The 25324-nt window shown below is 49.0% G+C and overlaps 1 protein-coding gene across 2 annotated transcripts; it reads right to left on the reverse strand.

Moving 5' to 3' along the window:
- Positions 1 to 2084: 2084 nt before the first annotated feature.
- Positions 2085 to 25301, reverse strand: LOC144603052 (E3 ubiquitin-protein ligase TRIM39-like). Of its 2 annotated transcripts, none has more exons than XM_078416186.1 (6): positions 24567 to 25301; positions 18483 to 18595; positions 11895 to 12128; positions 10668 to 10690; positions 10454 to 10569; positions 2085 to 3095 (listed from the first exon to the last, which is right to left on the reverse strand). In XM_078416186.1, exons 3-6 carry the CDS (start codon positions 11925 to 11927, stop codon positions 2569 to 2571), a joined length of 699 nt encoding a protein of 232 aa, XP_078272312.1. In that variant the 5' UTR covers positions 11928 to 12128; positions 18483 to 18595; positions 24567 to 25301; the 3' UTR covers positions 2085 to 2568. The 2 variants fall into 2 exon arrangements, with proteins under 2 accessions (XP_078272312.1, XP_078272314.1); XM_078416188.1 differs by lacking the exon at positions 24567 to 25301 and adding an exon at positions 12507 to 12602 and having other exon boundaries at positions 18483 to 18533.
- Positions 25302 to 25324: the final 23 nt, after the last annotated feature.

Genomic DNA, 25324 nt, shown 5'->3' on the forward strand with positions numbered 1-25324 from the left:
TCAACCCTTGGTCCAGATTTGACCTTCTCCATAATTATATTGAAACTAATGGCATTGTGATCACTAGACCCAAAGTGCTCCTCAACACATACCTCCGTCACCTGACCCATCTCATTTCCCAACAGGAGGCCCAACACTGCCCCTTCTCTGGTAGGTACCTCTACGTATTGCTGCAAAAAACTATCCTGCACACATTTTACAAACTCCAAACCATCCAGCCCTTTTACAGAATGTGATTCCCAGTCTATGTGCGGAAAATTGAAATCACCCACAATCACTACTCTGTGCTTACTACTAATATCTGCTATCTCCTTACATATTTGCTCTTCCAATTCTCGTTCCCCATTTGGCGGTCTATAATACACCCCAATAAGTGTTGCTAAGCCTTTCTCATTTCTGAGTTCCACCCAAACAGCCTCCCTAGTCGAGCCTTCAAATCTATCCTGCCAGAGCACTGCTGTGATATCTTCCCTGACAAGCAATGCAACACCTCCACCTCTTGCCCCTCCGATTCTATCACATCTGAAGCAATGAAATCCTGGAATATGTAATTGCCAATCGCAACCATCCTGCAACCACGTTTCACTGATCGCCACAACATCATACTTCCAGATGTCAATCCAGGCTCTAAGCTCATCCACCTTTCTTACAATGCTCCTAGCATTAAAATATACACATTTAAGGGACCCATCACCTCTTATTCTCAGTTTATTTCTTTTCACTTCTTTCTCTCCTACATGTTGGGCCTGAGTGTTTCCCTTCTCTGCCTCCTGCATCACACACTGCCTATTAGCTATCTGTATTTGAGTCCCTCCCCCCAACCGTACTAGTTTAAAGTCTCCGCAGTTGTCTTAGCAAATCTCCCCGCCAGGATATTGGTTCCCCTCAGGTTCAGGTGCAACCCGTCCTTTTTGTACAGGTCATACTTCCCCCAGAAGAGGTCCCAATGACCCAGAAACTTGAATCCCTGCTCCCTGCACCAGTCCCTCAGCCACGCATTTATCTTCCACCTCACTCCATTCCTATTCTCACTATCGCATTGCACAGGCAGTAAGCCTGAGATTATCACTTTGGAGGTCCTTTTCTTTAACTCTCTTCCTAACCCCCTAATTTCTCCTTTCAGGACCTCTTCCCTTTTCCTACCTATATCGTTGGTACCTATATGTACCACGACCTCTGGCTCCTCTCCCTCCCTTTTCAGGATATCTTGGACACGTTCAGATACTTCCCGGACACTGGCACTAGGGAGGCAAACTACCATCCGGGTCTCCCGACTGAGTCCACAGAATCGCCTATCTGACCCCCTCACTATAGAGTCCCCTATCACTATCGCTCTCTTCTTCCTTTCCCTACCCTTCTGAGCAACAGGGCCGGACTCCGTGCCAGAGGCCCGGGCGCCGTCGCTGCCCCCAGGTAGGCTGTACTCCCCAACAGTACCTAAACAGGAGTATTTATTGCCAAGGGGTACATCCACTGGGGTACTCTCTAGTCCCTGCCTCTGCTCCTTGCCCCCCCCTAACCGTGACCCACTTGTCTACCTCCGGTGGTCTTGGAGTGACCACCTCTCTATAACTCCTCTCTATAACCTCCTCACTCTCCCTGACCAGACGGAGGTCATCAATCTGCCGCTCCAGATTCCTAATACGGTCCCTTAGGAGCCCCGTCTCGTCGCACCTGGTGTAGATGTGGATGTCTGGAAGACTATCAGACTCCCAGATTTCCCACATCCGACACCCAGAACAATAAACTGCCCTGGCACTCATACTCCCCCTTAACTGGGGTTACTCCCAATCAGCTGATTCCTCTAATCCGCTTCCACCAATCAGCTGCTCCCTCCCGTCCGCGCTACTTTTTCAAATGGAACGTTGCAGAACGGCTCCTGGGCCTCTGGTAAGCAAGGGCTTCGCGCTCCTTTTTAAACTTACCGCCCGGACGCTGCACCAGTCGCTCCCTCCTCTCCAACGACTCCTGGGCCGTTGTATCTCCAATCTAAACTGAAGCAAACTAAACTGCGGTCTCCCCGTTCAGTAGATTTCAAAAGAATTCAAAAGCAATCTGTACAGTCCAAGTAATTTTGAGTTTATTTCAATTACAGTATTGGAAGCAACAATGCACATCATTCAAATAAACGCGATCTTTCAATTAGCTTGTCGTGTGTGTCAATGGCTGTGTACATTTTCCAAATCACTGAAGTAACATGAACTGTATATATTACATTGAACTAGTCATTGAACGGAGTTAATAATACCGTAACGACTTTTGACGAGAAGGGTCCAATCCCATTACATTTAAAAAATATTTTCACAAAAGTAATTTCTGTTCCGTTGCCGGACGCGGTTAACGCGTTAAAATGAATGGATCGACAGCTCTGATTCCACTTGCTCTTTATTTCTCTCTTCCCACATTTACACTCCCCCTGGTTTTATTTCCGCGGTCACTGGGGGTTTTTTACGACGCGGAATTTGGGGATTAAATGGGAGCCGTTCAGCGCCGACCTGTTGTCCACCGGGTTTCTGCCCCACAGCCCCTGAGCCCCGCTCCTGACGCCAGTCCCGGGACCCGACCCTTTTACACACCCGAAGCGGAACCGGAGCAGATTCTCAGCCACTGGTCTTCATCCCAAGGCATGAAGAAAGGATAAAGTTTCTCCGTGAATTTATTCCTAGTGAAGGTGTGGAGATGGGACATGGTGTCCGCGTCGTAAAATGAAATTGTCCCGGACTCGTAACTGAGATAAACTCCCACCCTCCCGGGGATGGGACGGGCGGGGAGACGGGATGGAGAGGAGGTGACTGCATCAAACTCGTCATCCCACCGCTCGATGCTCCAGACTCCAGTCTCCGGGGTCACTGTGAGCTCTCCCTTCCTCTCCACAGACTCTGCGGCGACTCCCAGACTCCAGCGCTCACTCCCCTCCACCTCCCAGTAATGTCTCCCCGATGTGAATCCCTCTGATCCCAGCACACACGGCAGGTCTGTAAACCTCTTCCCGGTGTCAGGGAGACTCCTCCGGGGCCCGGTCCATCTCACCCTCTTCCGATCCTCAGACACCTCGAGCAGCGGATGCGCTGTTTCCACATCCAGGGTGACGGAGACTGGGGGGAGAAGCAGAGAATCAGAGAGTCCTCGGGCAGCGCGGCCCCGGGACCGGGGGAGAGGCCGCTCGGCCTCAGGCACAGGCGGGCGGACAACTGAAACCCTGCCCGGGCTTTCACCCACAACCACATCGGGTGGACAACAGACATCTCTCGCGGAGATTTTATCCAGGGATGGTGAGGGGAATTTCGTGAGGTGGGAGAGGATGGACGGGGAGGACGAATGCGGTGAGTGAGGAGGATTGGGAGATTCCGGTGGGGATGGGGGAATGAAGTGGGTTATTCAGATATGAAGGCAGTTCGGAGCAAGAGGAAATTGAGGTGAGCAGTATTTTGAGGTTGTTAAAGAGGAGGTAGATGTGTGGGGTGGAATTGCCATGATCATAGTGAATGGGGGCAGACACGAGGGGCCAGATGACTTGCCCCTGTTTCTTGGAGTGGAAGGTGAGAGAGAGAGAGGGGTGGCTTGGACCATGGAAGGAAGCAGAGGTTGAATGATCGGGTGTGGACAGAACAGAATGGGTGGAGACTTGTGGTTGTGGGGTCGTTGAAAGAGAGCGGATTCACGGGTGGATTTGATGGGTGTGTACAACTAACACACTGATCTCATTGAGAAACAATATATGAACTTCACTGAGGGACTTGACAATGTTCCGCGTGCAAGGCTGGTCCAGAAAGCGAAGGCAGGTGGGATCCAAGGAGAGCTGGTAAAATGGAACCACAATTGGCTTGGCGGTAGAAGGAAGATTTTTTCTGCTTGTAGGTCTGTGGCTGGTGGTGCGCAGCAGAGGTCGGTGCTACAACCTTTGCTGTTTATGTTATATGATCATGGCTTGGATGTGAATGTGGGAGGTGTGATTAGTAAGTTTGTGGAGGAAGCAAAAATTGTGGATAGCGGGGAAGGTTGTCAAAGTGTGCAGCAGGATGCAGGGTAATTATCTAAACCTTATTCGCATGCAGGGATATCAAATCACGAGAGTGTAGGTTTATATTGAGAGCAAAGAATTTTAAAGTATATCTGAGATTTAGGTTTTAATAGATCAAGTTGGGCCCAAACCTCTCCTGCATTGGTGCAGCACCCTCTCACCTTCCCTTCCCACTTTTTTCATCCCTCCCTCCCTCCCTCCTCCCCCCTCGCTCCCTAGGAGATAGATTTAAAATTTAAAATGCGAATAACTTTAAAAATATAACACCGATTTCAATGAAACTTCTACCATCTACCTGTCTGTAAAGGTCGGGAAGTTGGAGAGAGGACGACCGTTGGCTGAAAGTAAGTACCTGCTAATAGTGGTAGGAACGGCAGTTTAAAAAGAGTGCCAATAGGGCACTGTTAATCAGTCTGTAAAGGTCGGGAAGTTGGAGAGAGGACCACCGTTGGCTGAAAGTAAGTGAATGGCAATTACAGTGTAATAAGTCAGTTAGAAGAGAATACGTGGATTGGTTGATCATTTAAGTGAGAAGTCTGGTAAATTGGACAATCAGGCAATTTAATTGGTGATATCAGCAAGACTTGCAAAAGGGTGCAGCCCTGTTCGGGTGCTGCCCAGTGAGAAAAGTGCCCAGTGAGAAAAGTGCCCAGTGAGAAAAGTGCCCAGTGAGAAAAGTGCCCAGTGAGAAAAGTGCCCAGTGAGAAAAGTGCCCAGTGAGAAAAGTGCCCAGTGAGAAAGGTGCCCAGTGAGAAAAGTGCCCAGTGAGAAAAGTGCGAGTCTTTGGCTGCGAGTCTGAGAAAAGTGCGAGTCTTTGGCTGCGAGTCTGAGAAAAGTGTGAGTCTTTGGCTGCGAGTCTGAGAAAAGTGCGAGTCTTTGGCTGCGAGTCTTCGGCGAGGAGGCTGAGGTGAGGGGGTTACAATTGTTTTAAGCCTGAACTGTTTATAGACACAAAGTAATGGCGGAAAAGTTGGTGCAGTGTGTTTCCTGCAGGATGTGGGAAGATAGGGACGTCGCTGGAGCTTCTGGGAGCTACACCTGCAAGAACTGTGTCCAGGTGCAGCTCCTGAATGGACGTGTGATGGAGTTGGAGAGGCAGTTGGATGACCTCAGGGCCATCCGGGAATGCGAGAGTTTCCTCGACAGGACCTATTGTGAGGCTGTCACACCAAGGGTCCAGGTCGAGCGAAGGTGGGAGACTGTTTCAGGGGGGAGTGAACGTGGACTACAGGAGACCCCAGTGGCTGTGCCTATTGCAAATAGGTATACCCTCTTGGGAACTGTCGGGGCAGAAGACGTTTCCAGTCCGAGTGGCGGACCTGTTGGCAAGGATACTCGACAGGGGAGACCGAAGTCTGGAAGAGCCGTAGTGGTCGGTGACTCCATCGTCCGAGGGACGGACAGAAGATTCTGTGGCAGCAGGAGGGACTTGAGGATCGTCTGTTGCCTCCCTGGTGCCAGGGTTCAGCACATCACAGACCGGCTTCAGAAAATCCTAGTGAGGGAAGGAGATCAACCTGAAGTCGTTGTGCACGTGGGCACGAATGACGTCGGGCGGAAGAAGAAGGAGGTGGTACAGCGGGAGTTTAGAGAGTTAGGAAAAAGACTGAGAAGTAGGACGTCGAAGGTGGTTATCTCTGGACTGCTACCGGTACCTCGTGCTGATGAGGGCAGGAACAGAGAGATAGAGGGTATGAATTTATGGCTGAGGGGCTTGTGCAGAGAGCAGGGATTTAGATTTCTGGACCACTGGGATCTCTTCTGGGCTAGGGGTGACTTGTACAAAAGGGACGGGTTACATCTTAACAGCAGGGGGACAAACATTCTGGCAGACAGGTTTGCTAGTGCGACACCTGTGGCTTTAAACTAAGTAGTGGGGGGGAGGGGTTAACAAATTGTGAATATGAAGATGAGGTTAAAGGGAACACAGGAGATATTGCAGAAGACTCTCGGAAGAATGGGAACAGAAGTTCTAGAGGGGAAAAGAGATTAAGGGCAGGGCCATTTGTGAGAGGGGAGGTAAATACAGAAGTTAAAGTGTTGTACTTAAATGCGCATAGTATAAAAAATAAAGTGGATGAGCTTGAGGCTCAGTTAGTCATGGGCAAGTATGATGTTGTAGGGATCACTGAGACATGCCTACAAGAGGACCAGGGCTGGGAACTGAATATTCATGGGTACACAACGTATAGAAAAGACAGACAGGTGGGCAGAGGGGGTGGGGTTGCTCTGCTGGTAAGGAATGATATTCATTCCCTTGCAAGAGGTGACATCGAATCAGGAGATGTTGAATCAGTATGGATAGAAATGAGGAATTGTAAGGGTAAAAAGACCCTAATGGGAGTTATCTATAGGCCCCCAAACAGTACCCTCGACATAGGGTGCAAGTTGAATCAGGAGATAAAATTGGCGTGTCACAAATGTAATGCTACGGTGGTTATGGGAGATTTCAACATGCAGGTAGACTGGGAAAATCAGGTTGGAAATGGACCCCAGGAAAGAGAGTTTGTAGAGTGCCTTCGAGATGGATTCTTAGAACAGCTTGTACTGGAGCCTACCAGGGAGAAGGCAATTCTGGATTTAGTGTTGTGTAATGATTCTGATCTGATAAGGGGACTAGAGGTAAAAGAGCCATTAGGAGGCAGTGATCACAACATGATAAGTTTTACTCTGCAAATGGAAAGGCAGAAGGGAAAATCGGAAGTGTCAGTATTACAGTATAGCAAAGGGGATTACAGAGGCATGAGGCAGGAGCTGGCCAAAATTGACTGGAAGGAAGCCCTAGCAGGGAAGACGGTAGATCAGCAATGGCAGGTATTCCTGGGAATAATGCAGAGGTTGCAGGATCAATTTATTCCAAAGAGGTGGAAAGACTTTAAGGGGAGTAAGAGACACCTGTGGCTGACAAGGGAAGTCAGGGACAGCATAAAAATTAAGGAGAGGAAGTATAACATAGCAAAGAAGAGTGGGAAGACAGAGGATTGGGACTCTTTTAAAGAGCAACAAAAGTTAACTAAAAAGGCAATACGGGGAGAAAAGATGAGGTACGAGGGTAAACTAGCCAATAATATAAAGGAGGATAGCAAAAGTTTTTTTAGGTACGTGAAGAGGAAAAAAATAGTCAAGGCAAATGTGGGTCCCTTGAAGACAGAAGCAGGGGAATTTATTATGGGGAACAAAGAAATGGCAGACGAGTTAAACCGTTACTTTGGATCTGTCTTCACTGAAGAAGATACACACAATCTCCCAAATGTTCTAGGGGCCGGAGAACCTAGGGTGATGGAGGAACTGAAGGAAATCCACATTAGGCAGGAAATGGTTTTGGGTAGACTGATGGGACTGAAGGCTGATAAATCCCCAGGGCCTGATGGTCTGCATCCCAGGGAACTTAAGGAGGTGGCTCTAGAAATAGTGGAAGCATTGGAGATCATTTTTCAATGTTCTATAGATTCAGGATCAGTTCCTGTGGATTGGAGGATAGCAAATGTTATCCCACTTTTTAAGAAAGGAGGGAGAGAGAAAACGGGTAATTATAGACCAGTTAGTCTGACATCAGTGGTGGGGAAGATGCTGGAGTCAATTATAAAAGACGAAATTGCTGAGCATTTGGATTGCAGTAACAGGATCATTCCGAGTCAGCATGGATTTACGAAGGGGAAATCATGCTTGACAAATCTACTGGAATTTTTTGAGGATGTAACTAGGAAAATTGACAGGGGAGAGTCAGTGGATGTGGTGTGCCTCGACTTTCAGAAAGCCTTCGACAAGGTCCCACATAGGAGATTAGTGGGCAAAATTAGAGCACATGGTATTGGGGGTAGGGTACTGACTTGGATAGAAAATTGGTTGACAGACAGAAAGCAAAGAGTGGGGATAAATGGGTCCCTTTCGGAATGGCAGGCAGTGATCAGTGGGGTACCGCAATGTTCGGTGCTGGGACCCCAGCTATTTACGATATACATTAATGACTTAGACGAAGGGATTAAAAGTACCATTAGCAAATTTGCATATGATACTATGCTGGGGGGTAGTGTGAATTGTGAGGAAGATGCAATAAGGCTGCAGGGTGACTTGGACAGGTTGTGTGAGTGGGCGGATACATGGCAGATGCAGTTTAATGTAGATAAGTGAGGTTATTCACTTTGGATGTAAGAATACAAAGGCAGATTATTATCTGAATGGTGTCAAGTTAGGAAGAGGGGATGTTCAACGAGATCTGGGTGTCCTAGTGCATCAGTCACTGAAAGGAAGCATGCAGGTACAGCAGGCAGTGAAGAAAGCCAATGGAATGTTGGCCTTCATAACAAGAGGAGTTGAGTATAGGAGCAAAGAGGTCCTTCTACAGTTGTACCGGGCCCTGGTGAGACCGCACCTGTAGTACTGTGTGCAGTTTTGGTCTCCAAATTTGAGGAAGGATATTCTTGCTATTGAGGGCGTGCAGCGTAGGTTCACTAGGTTAATTCCCGGAATGGCGGGACTATCGTATGTCGAAAGGCTGGAGCAATTAGGCTTGTATACACTGGAATTTTGAAGGATGAGGGGGGATCTTATTGAAACATATAAGATAATTAGGGGATTGGACACATTAGAGGCAGGAAACATGTTCTCAATGTTGGGGGAGTCCAGAACAATGGGCCACAGTTTAAGAATAAGGGGTAGGCCATTTAGAACGGAGATGAGGAAGAACTTTTTCAGTCAGAGAGTGGTGAAGGTGTGGAATTCTCTGCCTCAGAAGGCAGTGGAGGCCAGTTCATTGGATGCTTTCAAGAGAGAGCTGGATAGAGCTCTTAAGGATAGCGGAGTGAGGGGGTATGGGGAGAAGGCAGGAACGGGGTACTGATTGAGAGTGATCAGCCATGATCGCATTGAATGGCGGTGCTGGCTCGAAGGGCTGAATGGCCTACTCCTGCACCTATTGTCTATTGTCTATTAGCACCAAAAGGATGACGCTGAGTAAGGAGGGCTGAAAATCGTCATGCTATCGTGTACCGTTTTGGCTGTAGTTCAGGAACAAACAAACGAGAGGTTTAGTACACAGATTTACACCGAGAGTGGGTGATATCTGGAACATGCAATAGAGCAGGGGGTGGAGTGAGATATAATCACTATATTTGAGGCACTTAAATAGGTGAGGTGCAGAAGAATGCCAATGTAATGTGGGCAAATCGATTAGTGTAGCTGGGGAAAAAGCTGGTCAGGGCCGGACTCTGAAATGTACAACCATGGCTCTCAGATCCCAGAGCACTGAATGACTGAGTCTCCACAGCCCTGGTGCAGGGTCGTTTCCCAGTCTCTGCATGCAGTAATGTCTCCTTATCTCAGTCCTGCATGGTGCAGCCCACATTCTGAGAGGGTGCCAGCTCTCTAGAGATCCCTCAGACAGGGGAACCATCCTTCCTGCATCCAGCCCACTGAGCCCTGTAAGAACTCTGTGTTTCACTGAGATCTCCTCCAATACACCTGAACTCTCGAGTAAACAGGCCTAGTCTACTCAATCTCACCGCGCACAGCAAAATCATTGTCCCAGAGACAGGTATTGTCAATCTTTGCCGCATTCAACTCTGTGTAAGGTTTATCATGCTGTAGGTATGAAAGAACTAAAGACCACAAGAAAATAGCAGGATGAGTAGGCTCCACTCCTCAGGCCGGCTCCTCCATTCAATGTGATCCTCACTGATCTAAGATGGCACCAATTCCTGTTCTATGTGAGTTCTCCATAACCGCCAATTTCTCCATCCTTCAAATATCCATCTGTGTTCACTTTGCCTATTGCCAATAATCTGACCTATCACTGCCTCCTAGGGCAGAACATCTCGGATGTTCACTGCTGTTTATGTTATATTTCTAAGGCTTGGATGTGAATGTCAGAGGTATGATTAGCAATTTGATAGCAGCAACCTCTATGGTCGGCTGATCAGGAAGGCTGGAATGTATGGAATCCAGGGTAGTTAACGAGTGGGGAAAAATGTGGCCGGAAGGTGGGAGGCAGAGTTGTTTTTCAGACTGGAAGCCTGTCGCAAGTGGTGTACCACAATGCTCAATGCTGAGTCAACTGTTGGTCCCTATTCATACAAATGATTAGATAAATGACGTGTTTGTGGGTGGCATGGCAAGCAGGTTTGTGGATGAGACTAAAATTCATGAGACATGGTGGAGAGTGAAGAAGGTTGTCTAAGATTAAACTTCGTAATGAACTGGGCCAACGGACTGAGGAGTGGGAGATGCAGTTTTCTAAACTTCGAGGGCATCGGTTTAAGTTGTGAAGGGAAAGTCTAAAATGTTCTTGAACGGCAATGTTTTCAGGCACTGGGTGGCTGAGAGATAGCTGCCTTAGGAGGTGTTAGAGGCAAATACAATTTCTATCGGCAATGTTTGCATCTGTGTTACTAAAAGGTATTATAAACAAAAGAGGGGAAACTGGACAGGTTTTACCTCGCTTAATGGCAGATGTTTCTCTCCACAGCGTGTTCATCAAAAAGTGTTGATGGAATTTTTCAATCGGCAAGGCACCATCTGTCACTGTGAGTGCTCTATCTTCATCACTAACCCTGCAAATATTCAGCAGCTGGTTATAAACTGAGCCTCAACAATTTCTTTGAGCTGATACACACAAACATGCAGTATTTCAGTCAAGAGCATGTCCTACCTCCTCTTCCTCCCAGCTTCCTCCTGCAAGAAATAAAACACAAATCTGAGCAGACTGAGACGGGACGTCCACATCCCGACAGCAGGAGTTTCACACAAATCACAACAAGCCCCAGAAATGTTCCATTGCCCAGCATTTATTGTCATCGTCACAGAGACAAATATTGGATATTGCCCGAGAGATCCTACAAGTGTATTAATAGCAAAATAATAACTAGGGGGAGAATAGGTACCTTTAAGAGCAAAGGGATAATTAGGATAGGATAGGTCCCCTTAAGTGCTGGCGACCTCAAGGCATGTTAAGGTGGGTAAATCACAGGACTTGAAGTGTATCTGAGAGCAAGCCTTCAACAGATCGGTTTAACGCCGCGTAATTCTTTCCCACTAAAGAGGAACATAGGACAAACTTTCCACATGATCTTTTGATTTCGTGGAGATTTTCCATCGTTTCGGGGAAATTTCAAACATTCGCTAACTCAGTGACAGGATCACAGTAACTCGTCCCAAGGAGACCGCAGGCAGTGCAGAGATCCCGCAGATTATACGGGAGGCCATTTAGTTTGGGAACAACAGCAGCACAGCTCTGGAACAGACGGAGCATTTACCCAGTTCTCAATTAGTGGCCCAATTATAGGAAGGATGTCGACAAAATGGAGAGGGTACAGAGGAGATTTACTAGAATGTTGCCTGGGTTTCAGCACTTAAGCTACAGAGAGAGGTTGAACAGGTTGGGTCTTTATTCTTTGGAGCGTAGAAGGTTGAGGGGGGACTTGATAGAGGTTTTTAAAATTTTAAGAGGGACGGACAGAGTTGACGTGGGTAGGCTTTTCCCCTTGAGAGTGGGGAAGATTACAACAAGGGGACATAACTTTAGAATTGAGGGACAAAAGTTTAGGGGTAACATGAGGGGTAACTTCTTTACTCAGAGGGTGGTGGCTGTATGGAATGGGCTTCCGGTGGAAGTGGTGGAGGCATGCTCGATTTTATTATTTAAGAGTAAATTGGATAGGTATATGGATGAGAGGGGATTGGAGGGTTATGGTCTGAGAGCAGGTAGATGAGACTAGGTCAGAGAGAGTGGTCGGCGTGGACTGGTAGGGCCGAACGGGCCTGTTTCCGTGCTGTAGTTATATGGTTATATGGTAATGCAGCATTTATCTCAGAAATATCCCCCACCATTTTGTGACTGTGCACTTTCACTTCGCCAAACTGGAGTGTCACCCCTCACCTTCAGAAACACCACACTGTCCTTTTGATCCATCTGTTGCTGTAACTTTAAGAGATCCTCCTCAATCGAATTTAAATTCTCTTAAATCTCTTCAAGTTTTTTCTCCATTGTATTTAGAATCTTCTTCTCTTCCTCCCGGATATCTGCCAGTACGCGCTGCTCTTTCCCAGTGAGAATCTGGTGCAGTTCAGCAAACTGGGATGTGATCTTGGATTGAAGGTTGTGTGACTGTTCCTGTGAAATGAAAGGGGAAGATCAATATTTCATGTCACTGATTGTGTTTCCTCACGACCTTGACCGTAACATTTGTCCTGTGCATTTTTATTTGCTTTGACAATTCAATAGTTTGTCTAAATGCTTCTGAAATGTCGAGAGGGTCATCTTATTACCCATTAATCCTCTACCCCCAATACAATACCCTGCTTTACTTTTCATCTGCCCTTTAATTCCTATTTATCCGTCCACCATCCACTGTCCCAGGGATAATTTTACAGTCCCCGATTGACCAGCGTGTATTGGGGACGTGGAAGGAATTCGACGCGATCACAGGGAGAAGGCGTGAACCACACAGGCAGCGCCCGAGGTCAGGAAATCGAAACTTAAAAGCCTCACCAGAACTCCAGAAATCTTCTCTTTCTGTTGCTGCTCCATTTGCTGGATCTCTGATTTATATTTTGTGAGAGACTGGATGGAAGATTTCACCTGATCCTGGAATTGTGTTTGGGAATCAGAACATTAAATTGTTTTTTTATTTTTTAAATTAATTTTATTTAAATTTTAACAAAACAAATACATGTATGAACTCATAGTACGCGATGGTACCTACATTATAAATTCGATTATACATTTTAAATTCAATTATACTTGTATTGTTCTGTATTATCTCCCCACCCACAATCCCCCTCCCCCCACCCCCCAGTTAGAAAAAAGAGGAAAAAGGAGAAGCAGAAAGATAAAAAAAATGGAAAGAAAGAAAGAAAGAAGAAAGAAGGAAACCTGGAGACAAGAAGGAAACACTTCCGGCTAATTTCTTATTAAATTCTTTTTAGGGGTATCAAAACAATCCCAAAATTAAATCTTTCCAATTCTTAATCCTAGTTTTAAAGTGAATGGGTTCCAAAGTTTCAAAAAGAAATCATATTTATTTCTCAGATTATAAGTAGCTTTTTCTAATGGGATACAACTACGCATTTCTGCATACCATCTTGCAATTCTTATTTCATTGTGATCTTTCCAAGTGACTGCCACACATTTTTTTGCTATTGCTATTGCTATTTTGATAAATCTTTCCTGATATTTATCTAAAATTAATCTTGGTAATATTCCTTTAGTATCTCCCAATAAAAACAACCTTGAATCCAATGGTATGGTCTTATTCATCAATTGTTCCAAAAAGTTTTTTAGGTCTTTCCAAAAAGGAGTTACCTTCGGACATGCCCATGTGGAGTGTAAAAAAGTACCCACATCCTGGTTGCATCTAAAACAAATTTAAGGTAAATTTGGATTTAAATTGTTTAATTTTTTCGGAGTTAAATATAGTTGATGTAAAAAATTGTATTGTACTAAACTATATCTCACATTAATAGTATGAAGCTGCAGGGAGGAGTATGGATATGAGAGTCAGTCTGAAGAAGGTTCTCGACTCAAAACATCATCTATTCCTTTTCTCCACAGATGCTGCCCGACCCGCTGAGTTACTCCAGCACTATGGTGGCACAGTGGTAGAGCTGCTGCCTCACAGCGCCAGAGACCAGGGTTCGATCCTGACCACGGGTGCTGACTGCGTGGAATCTGTACGTTCTCCCCGTGACCTGCGTGGGTTTTCTCCGGCCTCTCCGGTTTAGGTCATAAGTGATAGGTGTAGAATTGGGCCATTCTGCCCATCGAGCCATTCAATCACGCCTGATCTATCTCTCCCTCACAACCACATTCTCCTGCCTTTTCCCCATAACCCCTGACACCAGCACTGACCAACAATTTATCTATCTCTGCCTTAAAAATATCCTCTGACTTGTGGCCTCCACAGCCGTCTGTGGCAAAGAATCCCACAGATTCACCACCCTCTGATTAAAGAAATTCCTCCCCATCTCCTTCCTGAACGAACATCCTTTAATTCTGAGGCTGTGCCCTCTGGTCCTAGACTCTCCCACTAGTGGAAACATCCTCCACACATCCACCCTATCCGGGTCTTTCACTATTCGGTGAAGTTTCAATGAGGTCCCCCCTCATTCTCCTAAACTCCAGCGAGTGCAGCGAAAATTGCTGACAATATTCCAAATGGGGCCTGACCAGTGCCTTGTAGAGCCTCAGAATAACACCCCCTGATTTTGTACACAAGCCCTCTTGAAATAAATGCTAGCATTGAGTTTGCTTTCTTTAGACCGACACTCTTCCCTCCAAACCTCTCAAGACCGACAGGCTTGTAGGTTAAGAAAATAACTGCAGATGCTGGTACAAATCGATTTATTCACAAAATGCTGGAGTAACTCAGTAGGTCAGGCAGCATCTCGGGAGAGAAGGAATGGGTGACGTTTCGGGTCGAGACCCTTCTTCAGACTGTTGTCGGGGGTGGGACAAAGGAAGGATATAGGTGGAGACAGGAAGATAGAGGGAGATCTGGGAAGGAGGAGGGGAAGGGAGGGACAGAGGAGCGATTTGAAGTTGGAGAAGTCGACGTTCATACCACCGGGCTGCAAACTGCCCAGGAGAAATATGAGGTGCTGCTCCTCCAATTTCCGGCGGGCCTCACTATGGCACTAGAGGAGGCCCATGACAGGGAGGTCAGACTGGGAATGGGAGGGGGAGTTAAAGTGCTGGGCCACCGGGAGATCAGTTGCGTTAATGCGGACCGAGTGCAGGTCTGGAGTCAGGCAGGGTTGCCCTCTTTCCCCTGTCTTGTTCGTCTGTTGCATTGAACCCTTTGCCGAATCCATCAGGAATGATGCGAGCATAAGAGGAGTGACATTGCCAGGCAGTGGGGGCACTCAGGTCAAGGCCTCCCTGTACATGGACGATGTCGCCGTCTTCTGCTCGGATCCAGGGTCGGTCCGCAGACTGATCAGCGTCTGCGACCAGTTTGAGTTGGCCACGGGGGCCAGGGTAAACCGCAGGAAGAGCGAGGCCATGCTCTTTGGCAACTGGCCCGACCGATCTTCCATCCCCTTCACCATCAAGCCTGACTTCCTGAAGGTGCTGGGGATCTGGTTCGGGAAGGCTGAGGCATGTGACAAGAATTGGCTGGAGTGGATAGCCAGGGTGGGGAAGAAGCTGGAGCTGTGGAAGCAGCGCTCCCTCTCCATCACGGGGAAAAACCTGGTCATCAGGTGTGAGGTGCTCTCGGGGCTGCTGTACTTGGCGCAAGTGTGGCCCGTCCCTCCCTCCTACGCCACGGGGATCATCCGGGCCGTCTTCCGTTTCATCTGGGGGTCGGCGATGGACCGGGTGCGACGAGCCACAATGCACAAGTCGGCAGACAAGGGGGTAAAGACGTGCCCAACGTCGCCCTCATTCTGATGGCCACTTTCGTGTGTGGCTGCATCAGACGGAGCATAGAGCCAAGGCATGTGGGCACCAAATGCCACTACCTGCTGAGGTTCTACCTGTCCCCGGTGTTGCGAAGGATGGGCCTGGTGCAGATGCCACGCAATGTGCCAGTCAGCTGGACATTGCCGTACCATCTGTCGTTTGTGGACAGGTTCTTCCGGACCAACACCTTTGACCACAAGTCCATCGGGCAGTGGTCAGCACGGAACGTCCTGCAGGCACTGCAGGGGAATGACTCCATGGATCCTGTGGCGTGGTTCCCAGAACAGACTGCCCAGCTTGTCTGGCAAAATGCCTCATCGCCAGTACTCACCAACAAGCACCAAGACCTGGCTTGGCTGGCGGTGAGGGGAGCCCTCCCAGTCAGATCCTTCCTGCACCGCCGGAACCTCACTACCAGCGCACGCTGCCCTCGGGACGGCTGCTATGGAGAGGAGACGGTGGCCCACCTCTTCAAAGAGTGTGGATTTGCCAGGAGAGTCTGGAGAGGTCTGCAGGGGTCCCTGTCACGATTCATTCCGAGCAGCTCCGTCACAGAGGACTCTGTGCTATACGGACTGTTCCCAGGGACGCATTCCGAGACTGACATCGAGTGCTGCTGGAAGGTCATCAACTCGGTGAAAGACGCTCTTTGGTCTGCCCGATCCTTGTTGACCTCCCAGCAGAGCGAGCTGTCCGTCAAGGAATGTTGCCGACTGGCCCACTGCAGACTGCAGGAGTACGTGCTGAGGGACGCTCTGAAGCTCGGTGCAGCCAACGCCAAGGCCCTGTGGGGGAGGACCACAGTCTAGGGTCCTTCCGCTGGTGGACATGGGGGGGGGTGGCAGGGTGTGGTGGAGAGAGACGCCCCTCCAAAAAAGGGATATGTATGTAAATGTATGTAAATGTCTAAGTAAATGCCTGTATTGAATATGTAACCTCCGGAAATGTCGGATGGGTTTGTTTAAAGAAGATGTTTTGTAAATGATATTTATTACTTGAATAAAGTATTTTTTGATAAAATAAAAAATAAAATAAAAAAGCGGACCGAGTGCAGGTGTTCAGCGAAGCGATCGCCGAGCCTGTGCTTGGTTTCGCCGATATAAATAAGTTGACATCTAGAGCAGCGGATGCAATAGATGAGGTTGGAGGAGGTGCAGGTGAACCTCTGTCTCACCTGGAAAGACTGTTTGGGTCCTTTGATGGAGTTGAGGGGGGAGGTAAAGGGACAGGTGTTGCATCTCGTGCAGTTGCAAGGGAAAGTGGTTTGGGGTGGTTTGGGTAGGAAGGGACGAGTGGACCAGGGAGTTACGGAGGGAACGGTCTCTGCGGAACGCAGAGAGGGGAGGGGAGGGGATGGGATGGGAAGATATGGCCAGTGGTGGGGTCCCGTTGTAGGTGACGGAAATGTTGGTGGATGATATGTTGGATCCGCTGGCTGGTGGGGTGGAAGGTGAGAACGAGGGGGATCCTGTCCTTGTTGCGAGTGGGGGGAGGGGGAGCAAGAGCGGAGCTGCGGGATGTAGAAGAGACCCTAGTGAGAGCCTCATCTATAATGGAGGAGGGGAAGCCCCGTTTTCTGAAGAACGAGGACATCTCGGAAGCCCTAGTCTGAAACATCTCATCCCGGGCGCAGATGCGGCGTAGACGGAGGAATTGGGAGTAGGGGATAGACTTTTTGCAGGGGACCGGGTGGGAAGAAGTGTAGTCCAGATAGCTGTGCGAGTCGGTGGGCTTGTAGTAAATGTCCGTCACTAGTCTGTCTCCTGTGATGGAGATGGTGAGGTCCAGAAACGGGAGGGAGATGTCAGAGATAGTCCAGGTATATTTAAGGGCAGGATGGAAATTAGAGGTGAAGTGTATGAAGTCAGTGAGTTCTGCATGGGTGCAAGAGGTAGCACCAATGCAGTCGTCGATGTAGCGGAGGTAGAGTTCGGGGATGGGGCCAATGTACGTCTGGAACAGGGATTGTTCGACGTACCCGACAAAGAGGCAGGCGTAGCTAGGGCCCATGCGAGTGCCCATAGCTACGCCTCTGGTTTGGAGGAAGTGGGAGGAGTCAAAGGAGAAGTTGTTGAGGGCAAGAACCAGCTCTGCTAGGCGGAGGAGAGTGTTGGTCGATGGGGATTGGCTGGTTCTACGGTCGAGGAAGAAACGGAGGGCTTCGAGACCATCCTTGTGGGGGATGGAGGTGTACAGTGACTGGACATCCATGGTGAAAATGAGGGAGTGGGGGCCTGGGAACCGGAAGTTATCCAGGACATGGAGAGCGTAGGTTAATTGGCTTCTGTAAAATTAGAGATTGTCCCATGTGTGTGTAGGGCAGTGTTAGTGCGGCCTGATCGCTGGTCGCTGCGTACCCGGTGGGCCGAAGGGCCTGTTTCTGCGCCGTATCACTAAGCTAAATGACATTTTCACTGATGAATGTAGACACAAAATGCTGGGTTAACTCAGCGGGTCAGGCAGCATCTGCGGAGAACATGGATAGGTGACGTTTCACAGAGTGCTGAAGTAACTCAGCGGGTCAGGCAGCATCTGTGGAGAGAAGGAATGGGTGACGTTTCGGGATCTTCAGAGAAGGGTCTCGACCCGAAAAGTCACCCATTCCTTCTCTCCACAGATGTGGCCCGACCCGTTGAGTTACCCCAGTACAGTGTTTGACTGACAATTGCCCACTCCCAACTCTGTGGACAGCAGCTCGCATTCTCTCTCTCTCCCTCTCCCTATCTCTCCCCCATCTCTTGCTCTCTCTCCCCCATCTCTTTCCCCCTCTTCCCCATCTCTTTCCCTCTCCCCATCTATCCCCCATCTCTCTCCCCCATCTCTTTCCCTCTCCCCATCTCTTTCCCTCTCTCCCCATCTCTTTCCCTCTCTCCCCCATCTCTTTCCCTCTCTCCCCCATCTTTCACTCTCTCCCCCATCTTTCCCTCTCTCCCCCATCTTTCCCTCTCTCCCCCATCTCTCTGTCTCTCCCCCCATCTCTCTGTCTCTCCCCCCATCTCTTTCCCCCAACCCTCTCTCTCCCCCCCCCCCATCTCTCCCTCTCCCCCTCCCCCATGTCTCTACCTGCCAGCAGGTACAGCAGATGTACGGCCGTGCAGAGAGAGCGCCGCATCCTGGCGGTGTCCCGGTCCTGGTCACGTCTGGCGACCCACTCCAGGCTGTGGAGAAACTCCCTGCTGAAGCGGGATAGAGAAAAGGGAGAGAAAAGGGGAAAAATGGGAAAAGGGAAAAAAATGGGAAAAGGGAGAGAAATGGGAAAAGGGAGAGAAATGGGAAAAGGGAGAGAAATGGGAAAAGGGAGAGAAAAGGGAAAAGGGAGAGAAAAGGGAAAAGGGAGAGAAATGGGAAAAGGGAGAGAAATGGGAAAAGGAAAAAGGGAGAGAAATGGGAAAAGGGAAAAGGGAGAGAAATGGGAAAAGGGAGAGAAATGGGAAAAGGAAAAAGGGAGAGAAATGGGAAAAGGAAAAAGGGAGAGAAATGGGAAAAGGGAAAAGGGAGGGAAAAAGGAGAGAAGGGGGGAGAGAATTTTGTTTAACCCGCTCTCAATAGACAATAGACAATAGACAATAGGTGCAGGAGTAGGCCATTCAGCCCTTCGAGCCAGCACCGCCATTCAATGCGATCATGGCTGATCACTCTCAATCAGTACCCCGTTCCTGCCTTCTCCCCATACCCCCTCACTCCGCTATCCTTAAGAGCTCTGTCCAGCTCTCTCTTGAAAGCATCCAACAAACTGGCCTCCACTGCCTTCTGAGGCAGAGAATTCCACACCTTCACCACCCTCTGACTGAAAAAGTTCTTCCTCATCTCCGTTCTAAATGGCCTACCCCTTATTCTCAAACTGTGGCCCCTTGTTCTGGACTCCCCCAACATTGGGAACATGTTATCTGCCTCTAATGTGTCCAATCCCCTAATTATCTTATATGTTTCAATAAGATCCCCCCTCATCCTTCTAAATTCCAGTGTATACAAGCCCAATCGCTCCAGCCTTTCAACATACGACAGTCCCGCCATTCCGGGAATTAACCTAGTGAACCTACGCTGCACGCCCTCCATAGCAAGAATATCCTTCCTCAAATTTGGAGACCAAAACTGCACACAGTACTCCAGGTGCGGTCTCACCAGGGCCCGGTACAACTGTAGAAGGACCTCTTTGCTCCTATACTCAACTCCTCTTGTTACGAAGGCCAACATTCCATTGGCTTTCTTCACTGCCTGCTGAACCTGCATGCTTCCTTTCATTGACTGATGCACTAGGACACCCAGATCTCGTTGAACTCCCCCTCCTCCTAACTTGACACCATTCAGATAATAATCTGCCTTTCTATTCTTACTTCCAAAGTGAATAACCTCACACTTACCTACATTAAACTGCATCTGCCATGTATCCGCCCACTCACACAACCTGTCCAAGTCACCCTGCAGCCTTATTGCATCTTCCTCACAATTCACACTACCCCCCAACTTAGTATCATCTGCAAATTTGCTAATGGTACTTTTAATCCCTTCGTCTAAGTCATTAATGTATATCGTAAATAGCTGGGGTCCCAGCACCGAACCTTGCGGTACCCCACTGGTCACTGCCTGCCATTCCGAAAGGGACCCATTTATCCCCACTCTTTGCTTTCTGTCTGTCAACCAATTTTCTATCCATGTCAGTACCCTACCCCCAATACCATGTGCCCTAATTTTGCCCACTAATCTCCTATGTGGGACCTTGTCGAAGGCTTTCTGAAAGTCGAGGTACACCACATCCACTGACTCTCCCTTGTCAATTTTCCTAGTTACATCCTCAAAAAATTCCAGTAGATTTGTCAAGCATGATTTCCCCTTCGTAAATCCATGCTGACTCGGAATGATCCCGTTACTGCTATCCAAATGCTCAGCAATTTCGTCTTTTATAATTGACTCCAGCATCTTCCCCACCACTGATGTCAGACTAACTGGTCTATAATTACCCGTTTTCTCTCTCCCTCCTTTCTTAAAAAGTGGGATAACATTTGCTATCCTCCAATCCACAGGAACTGATCCTGAATCTATAGAACATTGAAAAATGATCTCCAATGCTTCCACTATTTCTAGAGCCACCTCCTTAAGTACTCTGGGATGCAGACCATCAGGCCCTGGGGATTTATCAGCCTTCAGTCCCATCAGTCTACCCAAAACCATTTCCTGCCTAATGTGGATTTCCTTCAGTTCCTCCATCACCCTAGGTTTTCCGGCCCCTAGAACATTTGGGAGATTGTGTGTATCTTCCTCAGTGAAGACAGATCCAAAGTAACGGTTTAACTCGTCTGCCATTTCTTTGTTCCCCATAATAAATTCCCCTGCTTCTGTCTTCAAGGGACCCACATTTGCCTTGACTATTTTTTTCCTCTTCACGTACCTAAAAAAACTTTTGCTATCCTCCTTTATATTATTGGCTAGTTTACCCTCGTACCTCATCTTTTCTCCCCGTATTGCCTTTTTAGTTAACTTTTGTTGCTCTTTAAAAGAGTCCCAATCCTCTGTCTTCCCACTCTTCTTTGCTATGTTATACTTCCTCTCCTTAATTTTTATGCTGTCCCTGACTTCCCTCGTCAGCCACAGGTGTCTCTTACTCCCCTTAGAGTCTTTCCACCTCTTTGGAATAAATTGATCCTGCAACCTCTGCATTATTCCCAGGAATACCTGCCATTGCTGTTCTACCGTCTTCCCTGCTAGGGCCTCCTTCCAATCAATTTTGGCCAGCTCCTGCCTCATGCCTCTGTAATCCCCTTTGCTATACTGTAATACCGACACTTCCGATTTTCCCTTCTGCCTTTCCATTTGCAGAGTAAAACTTATCATGTTGTGATCACTGCCTCCTAATGGCTCTTTTACCTCTAGTCCCCTTATCAGATCAGGATCATTACACAACACTAAATCCAGAATTGCCTTCTCCCTGGTAGGCTCCAGTACAAGCTGTTCTAAGAATCCATCTCGAAGGCACTCTACAAATTCTCTTTCCTGGGGTCCATTTCCAACCTGATTTTCCCAGTCTACCTGCATGTTGAAATCTCCCATAACCACCGTAGCATTACATTTTTGACACGCCAATTTTATCCCCTGATTCAACTTGCACCCTATGTCGAGGCTACTGTTTGGGGGCCTATAGATAACTCCCATTAGGGTCTTTTTACCCTTACAATTTCTCATTTCTATCCATACTGATTCAACATCTCCTGATTCTATGTCACCCCTTGCAAGGGAATGAATATCATTCCTTACCATCAGAGCAACCCCACCCCCTCTGCCCACCTGTCTGTCTTTTCTATACGTTGTGTACCCCTGAATATTCAGTTCCCAGCCCTGGTCCTCTTGTAACCATGTCTCAGTGATCCCTACAACATCATACTTGCCCATGACTAACTGAGCCTCAAGCTCATCCACTTTATTTTTTATACTACGCGCATTTAAGTACAACACTTTAACTTCTGTATTTACCTCCTCTCTCACATCGTTCACAATTGGCCCTGCCCTTAATTTCTTTTCCGCTCTAGAACTTCTGTTCCCATTCTTCCGAGAGTCTTTTGCAATATCTCCTGTATTCCCTTTGACCTCATCTTCATATTCACAATTTGTTAACCCCTCCCCCCCACTACTTAGTTTAAAGCCACAGGTGTCACACTAGCAAACCTGCCTGCCAGAATGTTTGTCCCCCTGCTGTTAAGATGCAACCCGTCCCTTTTGTACAAGTCACCCCTAGCCCAGAAGAGATCCCAGTGGTCCAGAAATCTAAATCCCTGCTCTCTGCACCAGCCCCTCAGCCATAAATTCATACCCTCTATCTCTCTGTTCCTGGCCTCACCAGCACGAGGTACCGGTAGCAGTCCAGAGATAACCACCTTCGACGTCCTACTTCTCAGTGCTTTTCCCAACTCTCTAAACTCCCGCTGTAGCACCTCCTTCCTCTTCCGCCCGACGTCATTCGTGCCCACGTGCACAACGACTTCAGGTTGATCGCCTTCCCTCACTAGGATTTTCTGAAGCCGGTCTGTGATGTGTTGAACCCTGGCACCAGGGAGGCAACAGACCATCCTCAAGTCCCTCCTGCTGCCACAGAATCTTCTGTCCGTCCCTCGGACTATGGAGTCACCGACCACTACGGCTCTTCCAGACTTCGGTCTCCCCTGTCGAGTATCCTTGCCAACAGGTCCGCCACTCGGACTGGAAACGTCTTCTGCCCCGACAGTTCCCAAGAGGGTATACCTATTTGCAATAGGCACAGCCACTGGGGTCTCCTGTAGTCCACGTCCACTCCCCCCTGAAACAGTCTCCCACCTTCGCTCGACCTGGACCCTTGGCGTGACAGCCTCACAATAGGTCCTGTCGAGGACCGGACCCGACACAACACCGGACCGGACCCGACCGCCAGCACGGGCTCAGCCTCAGGTAACGTCGCTGCAACTGAACAGGAGCGCTCTCTCTGACAATCCAGCTTGGGCACTGAGTGGGTGGGTGAGTGAGTGAGTGAGTGGGTGGGTGGGTGAGTGAGAGAGAGTGAGTGAGTGATTGAGCCCTGCTGGCTGCTGCCCGGGTCCGCCCCCTGCTGGCCGGGTCCGCCCCATGCTGCCTGGGTCCGCCCCCTGCTGGCCGGGTCCGCCCCCTGCTGGCCGGGTCCGCCCTCTGCTGCCTGGGTCCGCCCCCTGCTGGCTGGGTCCGCCCCCTGCTGGCCGGGTCCGCCCCCTGCTGCCCGGGTCCGCCCTCTGCTGCCCGGGTCCGCCCTCTGCTGCCTGGGTCCGCCTCCTGCTGGCTGGGTCCGCCCCCTGCTGGCTGCTAGCTGGGTCCGCCCCCTGCTAGCTGGGTCGGTGTTTTGGGTAGAAAGGGGCGAGCGGACCAGGGAGTTACGGAGGGAACGGTCTCTGCGGAACGCAGAGAGGGGAGGGGATGGGAAGATATGGCCAGTGGTGGGGTCCCGTTGTAGGTGACGGAAATGTTGGCGGATGATTTGTTGGATCCGCTGGCTGGTGGGGTGGAAGGTGAGAACGAGCGCTTGGTTCTTGCTTGGTCAGACTGAGTGACTGACTGAGGAAGAAGGGTCTCGACCCGAAACGTCACCCATTCCTTCTCTCCCGAGATGCTGCCTGACCACCTGAGTTACTCCAGCATTTTGTGAATAGACTGACTGAGGAACTGACTGACTGTCAATAGAAACATAGAAACATAGAACTAGGGCCACATCTAACTCCCTCTTAAATATAGCCAATGAACTGGCCTCAACTACCTTCTGTGGCAGAGAATTCCACAGACTCACTGGCTAGTCAATTTATTTGTCACATACACATAAATGTGCAGCGAAATGAAAAATTACCCGCAGTTCAACAATATAAGACCAATAAGAATAATCAATAAAAATGCAATAACACTTACACAATCATAAACTAACACTAAACAAAAAGAAACATCCATCTCAGTGAGTCTCCTCCAGTCCCTCCTCACTGTGACGGAATGTCACAGAATGTATTTTTTCTTCCCCTGCCGTCTATTCCCGCGGTCTGGCTGTTGGAGTTTCCACGTCGGGACGGTCGGGGCTCCCGATATTGAAGCCCCCGTCGGACGGCGAAAGGTCCGCGGCGGGACGACCCAAGCCCCGCGATTCGGGGGGGGGGGGGGGGGGGGCAAAGACGCTGCCGCTGCCGGTGCTCCCGATATCGGCCCAGGTGGTCCCCGCCGGCTGAGTGAGTGGGCGAGCGAGGGGCTGACGTTGTTATTTATACTTTGTAATTAAAGCGTTTTTCCATAATTACCTTGTTGGTGGTGCGTGCTGCTTTTGCTGCTGTCTGATGATGATGATTTTTTATTTACTTCTTCTCCCACACCCCACACACACACCGACAACCCACACACCGACACCACACACACACCGACACCCACCACACACTGACCACACACCGACACCCACCACACACACCGACACCCACCACACACACCGACACCCACCACACACACCGACACCCCACACACACACAAACAACATGCACCGCACACACACACCCCACACACACACATACACCCCACACGCACATACACCCCACACACACACACCCACCCACACCCCACCGTGAGTGAGTGAGGGGCCGACGTTGTTATTTGTACTTTGTAATTAAAGTGTTTTTCTATAATTACCTTGTTTGTAGTAAAAGCGTGAACTGAACAGGAGTTGCGTTGGTGCTGCTGTTGTTTTATATCTGTTCGTTGCGGGAAGATTGTTCCCGATGTTGGGGGAGTCCAGAACCAGGGGTCACAGCTTAAGGATAAGGGGGAAGTCTTTTAGGACCGAGATGAGAAAACATTTCTTCACACAGAGAGTGGTGAGTCTGTGGAATTCTCTGCCACAGAAGGTAGTTGAGGCCAGTTCATTGGCTATATTTAAGAGGGAGTTAGATGTGGCCCTTTTTGCTAAAGGGATCAGGGGGTATGGAGAGAAGGCAGGTACAGGTTACTGAGCTGGATGATCAGCCATGATCACATGGAATGGCGGTGCAGGCTCGAAGGGCCGAATGGCCTACTCCTGCACCTATTTTCTATGTTCTGCCCACCGGGACACAGACACACACATCGTGCAGATTGGGGCGGGGAGTTGTGTTGTTGTTAGGATCGGTGTCGTGTGAGGCTGACGGTAGTCGCGGTGCTGCTGATTGCTACTGTTCCTTCTGATGATGTTGCTCATTTATTTCACGCGTGCCTCACACACACTCACACATCCCGCAGGTGGGGGCTGCTGATTGCTCCTGTTCCTGTCACTGTTCGTGTTGGTTATGATGTTGTCCCCGTTGTCGTTGTCCTCCCCGACACACACACCCATGTCCCGCAGGTGGGGGCTGCGGTGCAGCTGTAGCGCTGCTACTATTGGTGCTGGTACAGCTTTACTTCCTCCTCCTCCT

The sequence above is a fragment of the Rhinoraja longicauda genome, chromosome 19 (assembly GCF_053455715.1).
Source record: "Rhinoraja longicauda isolate Sanriku21f chromosome 19, sRhiLon1.1, whole genome shotgun sequence".
In the NCBI taxonomy this organism is placed as follows: domain Eukaryota; kingdom Metazoa; phylum Chordata; class Chondrichthyes; order Rajiformes; family Arhynchobatidae; genus Rhinoraja; species Rhinoraja longicauda.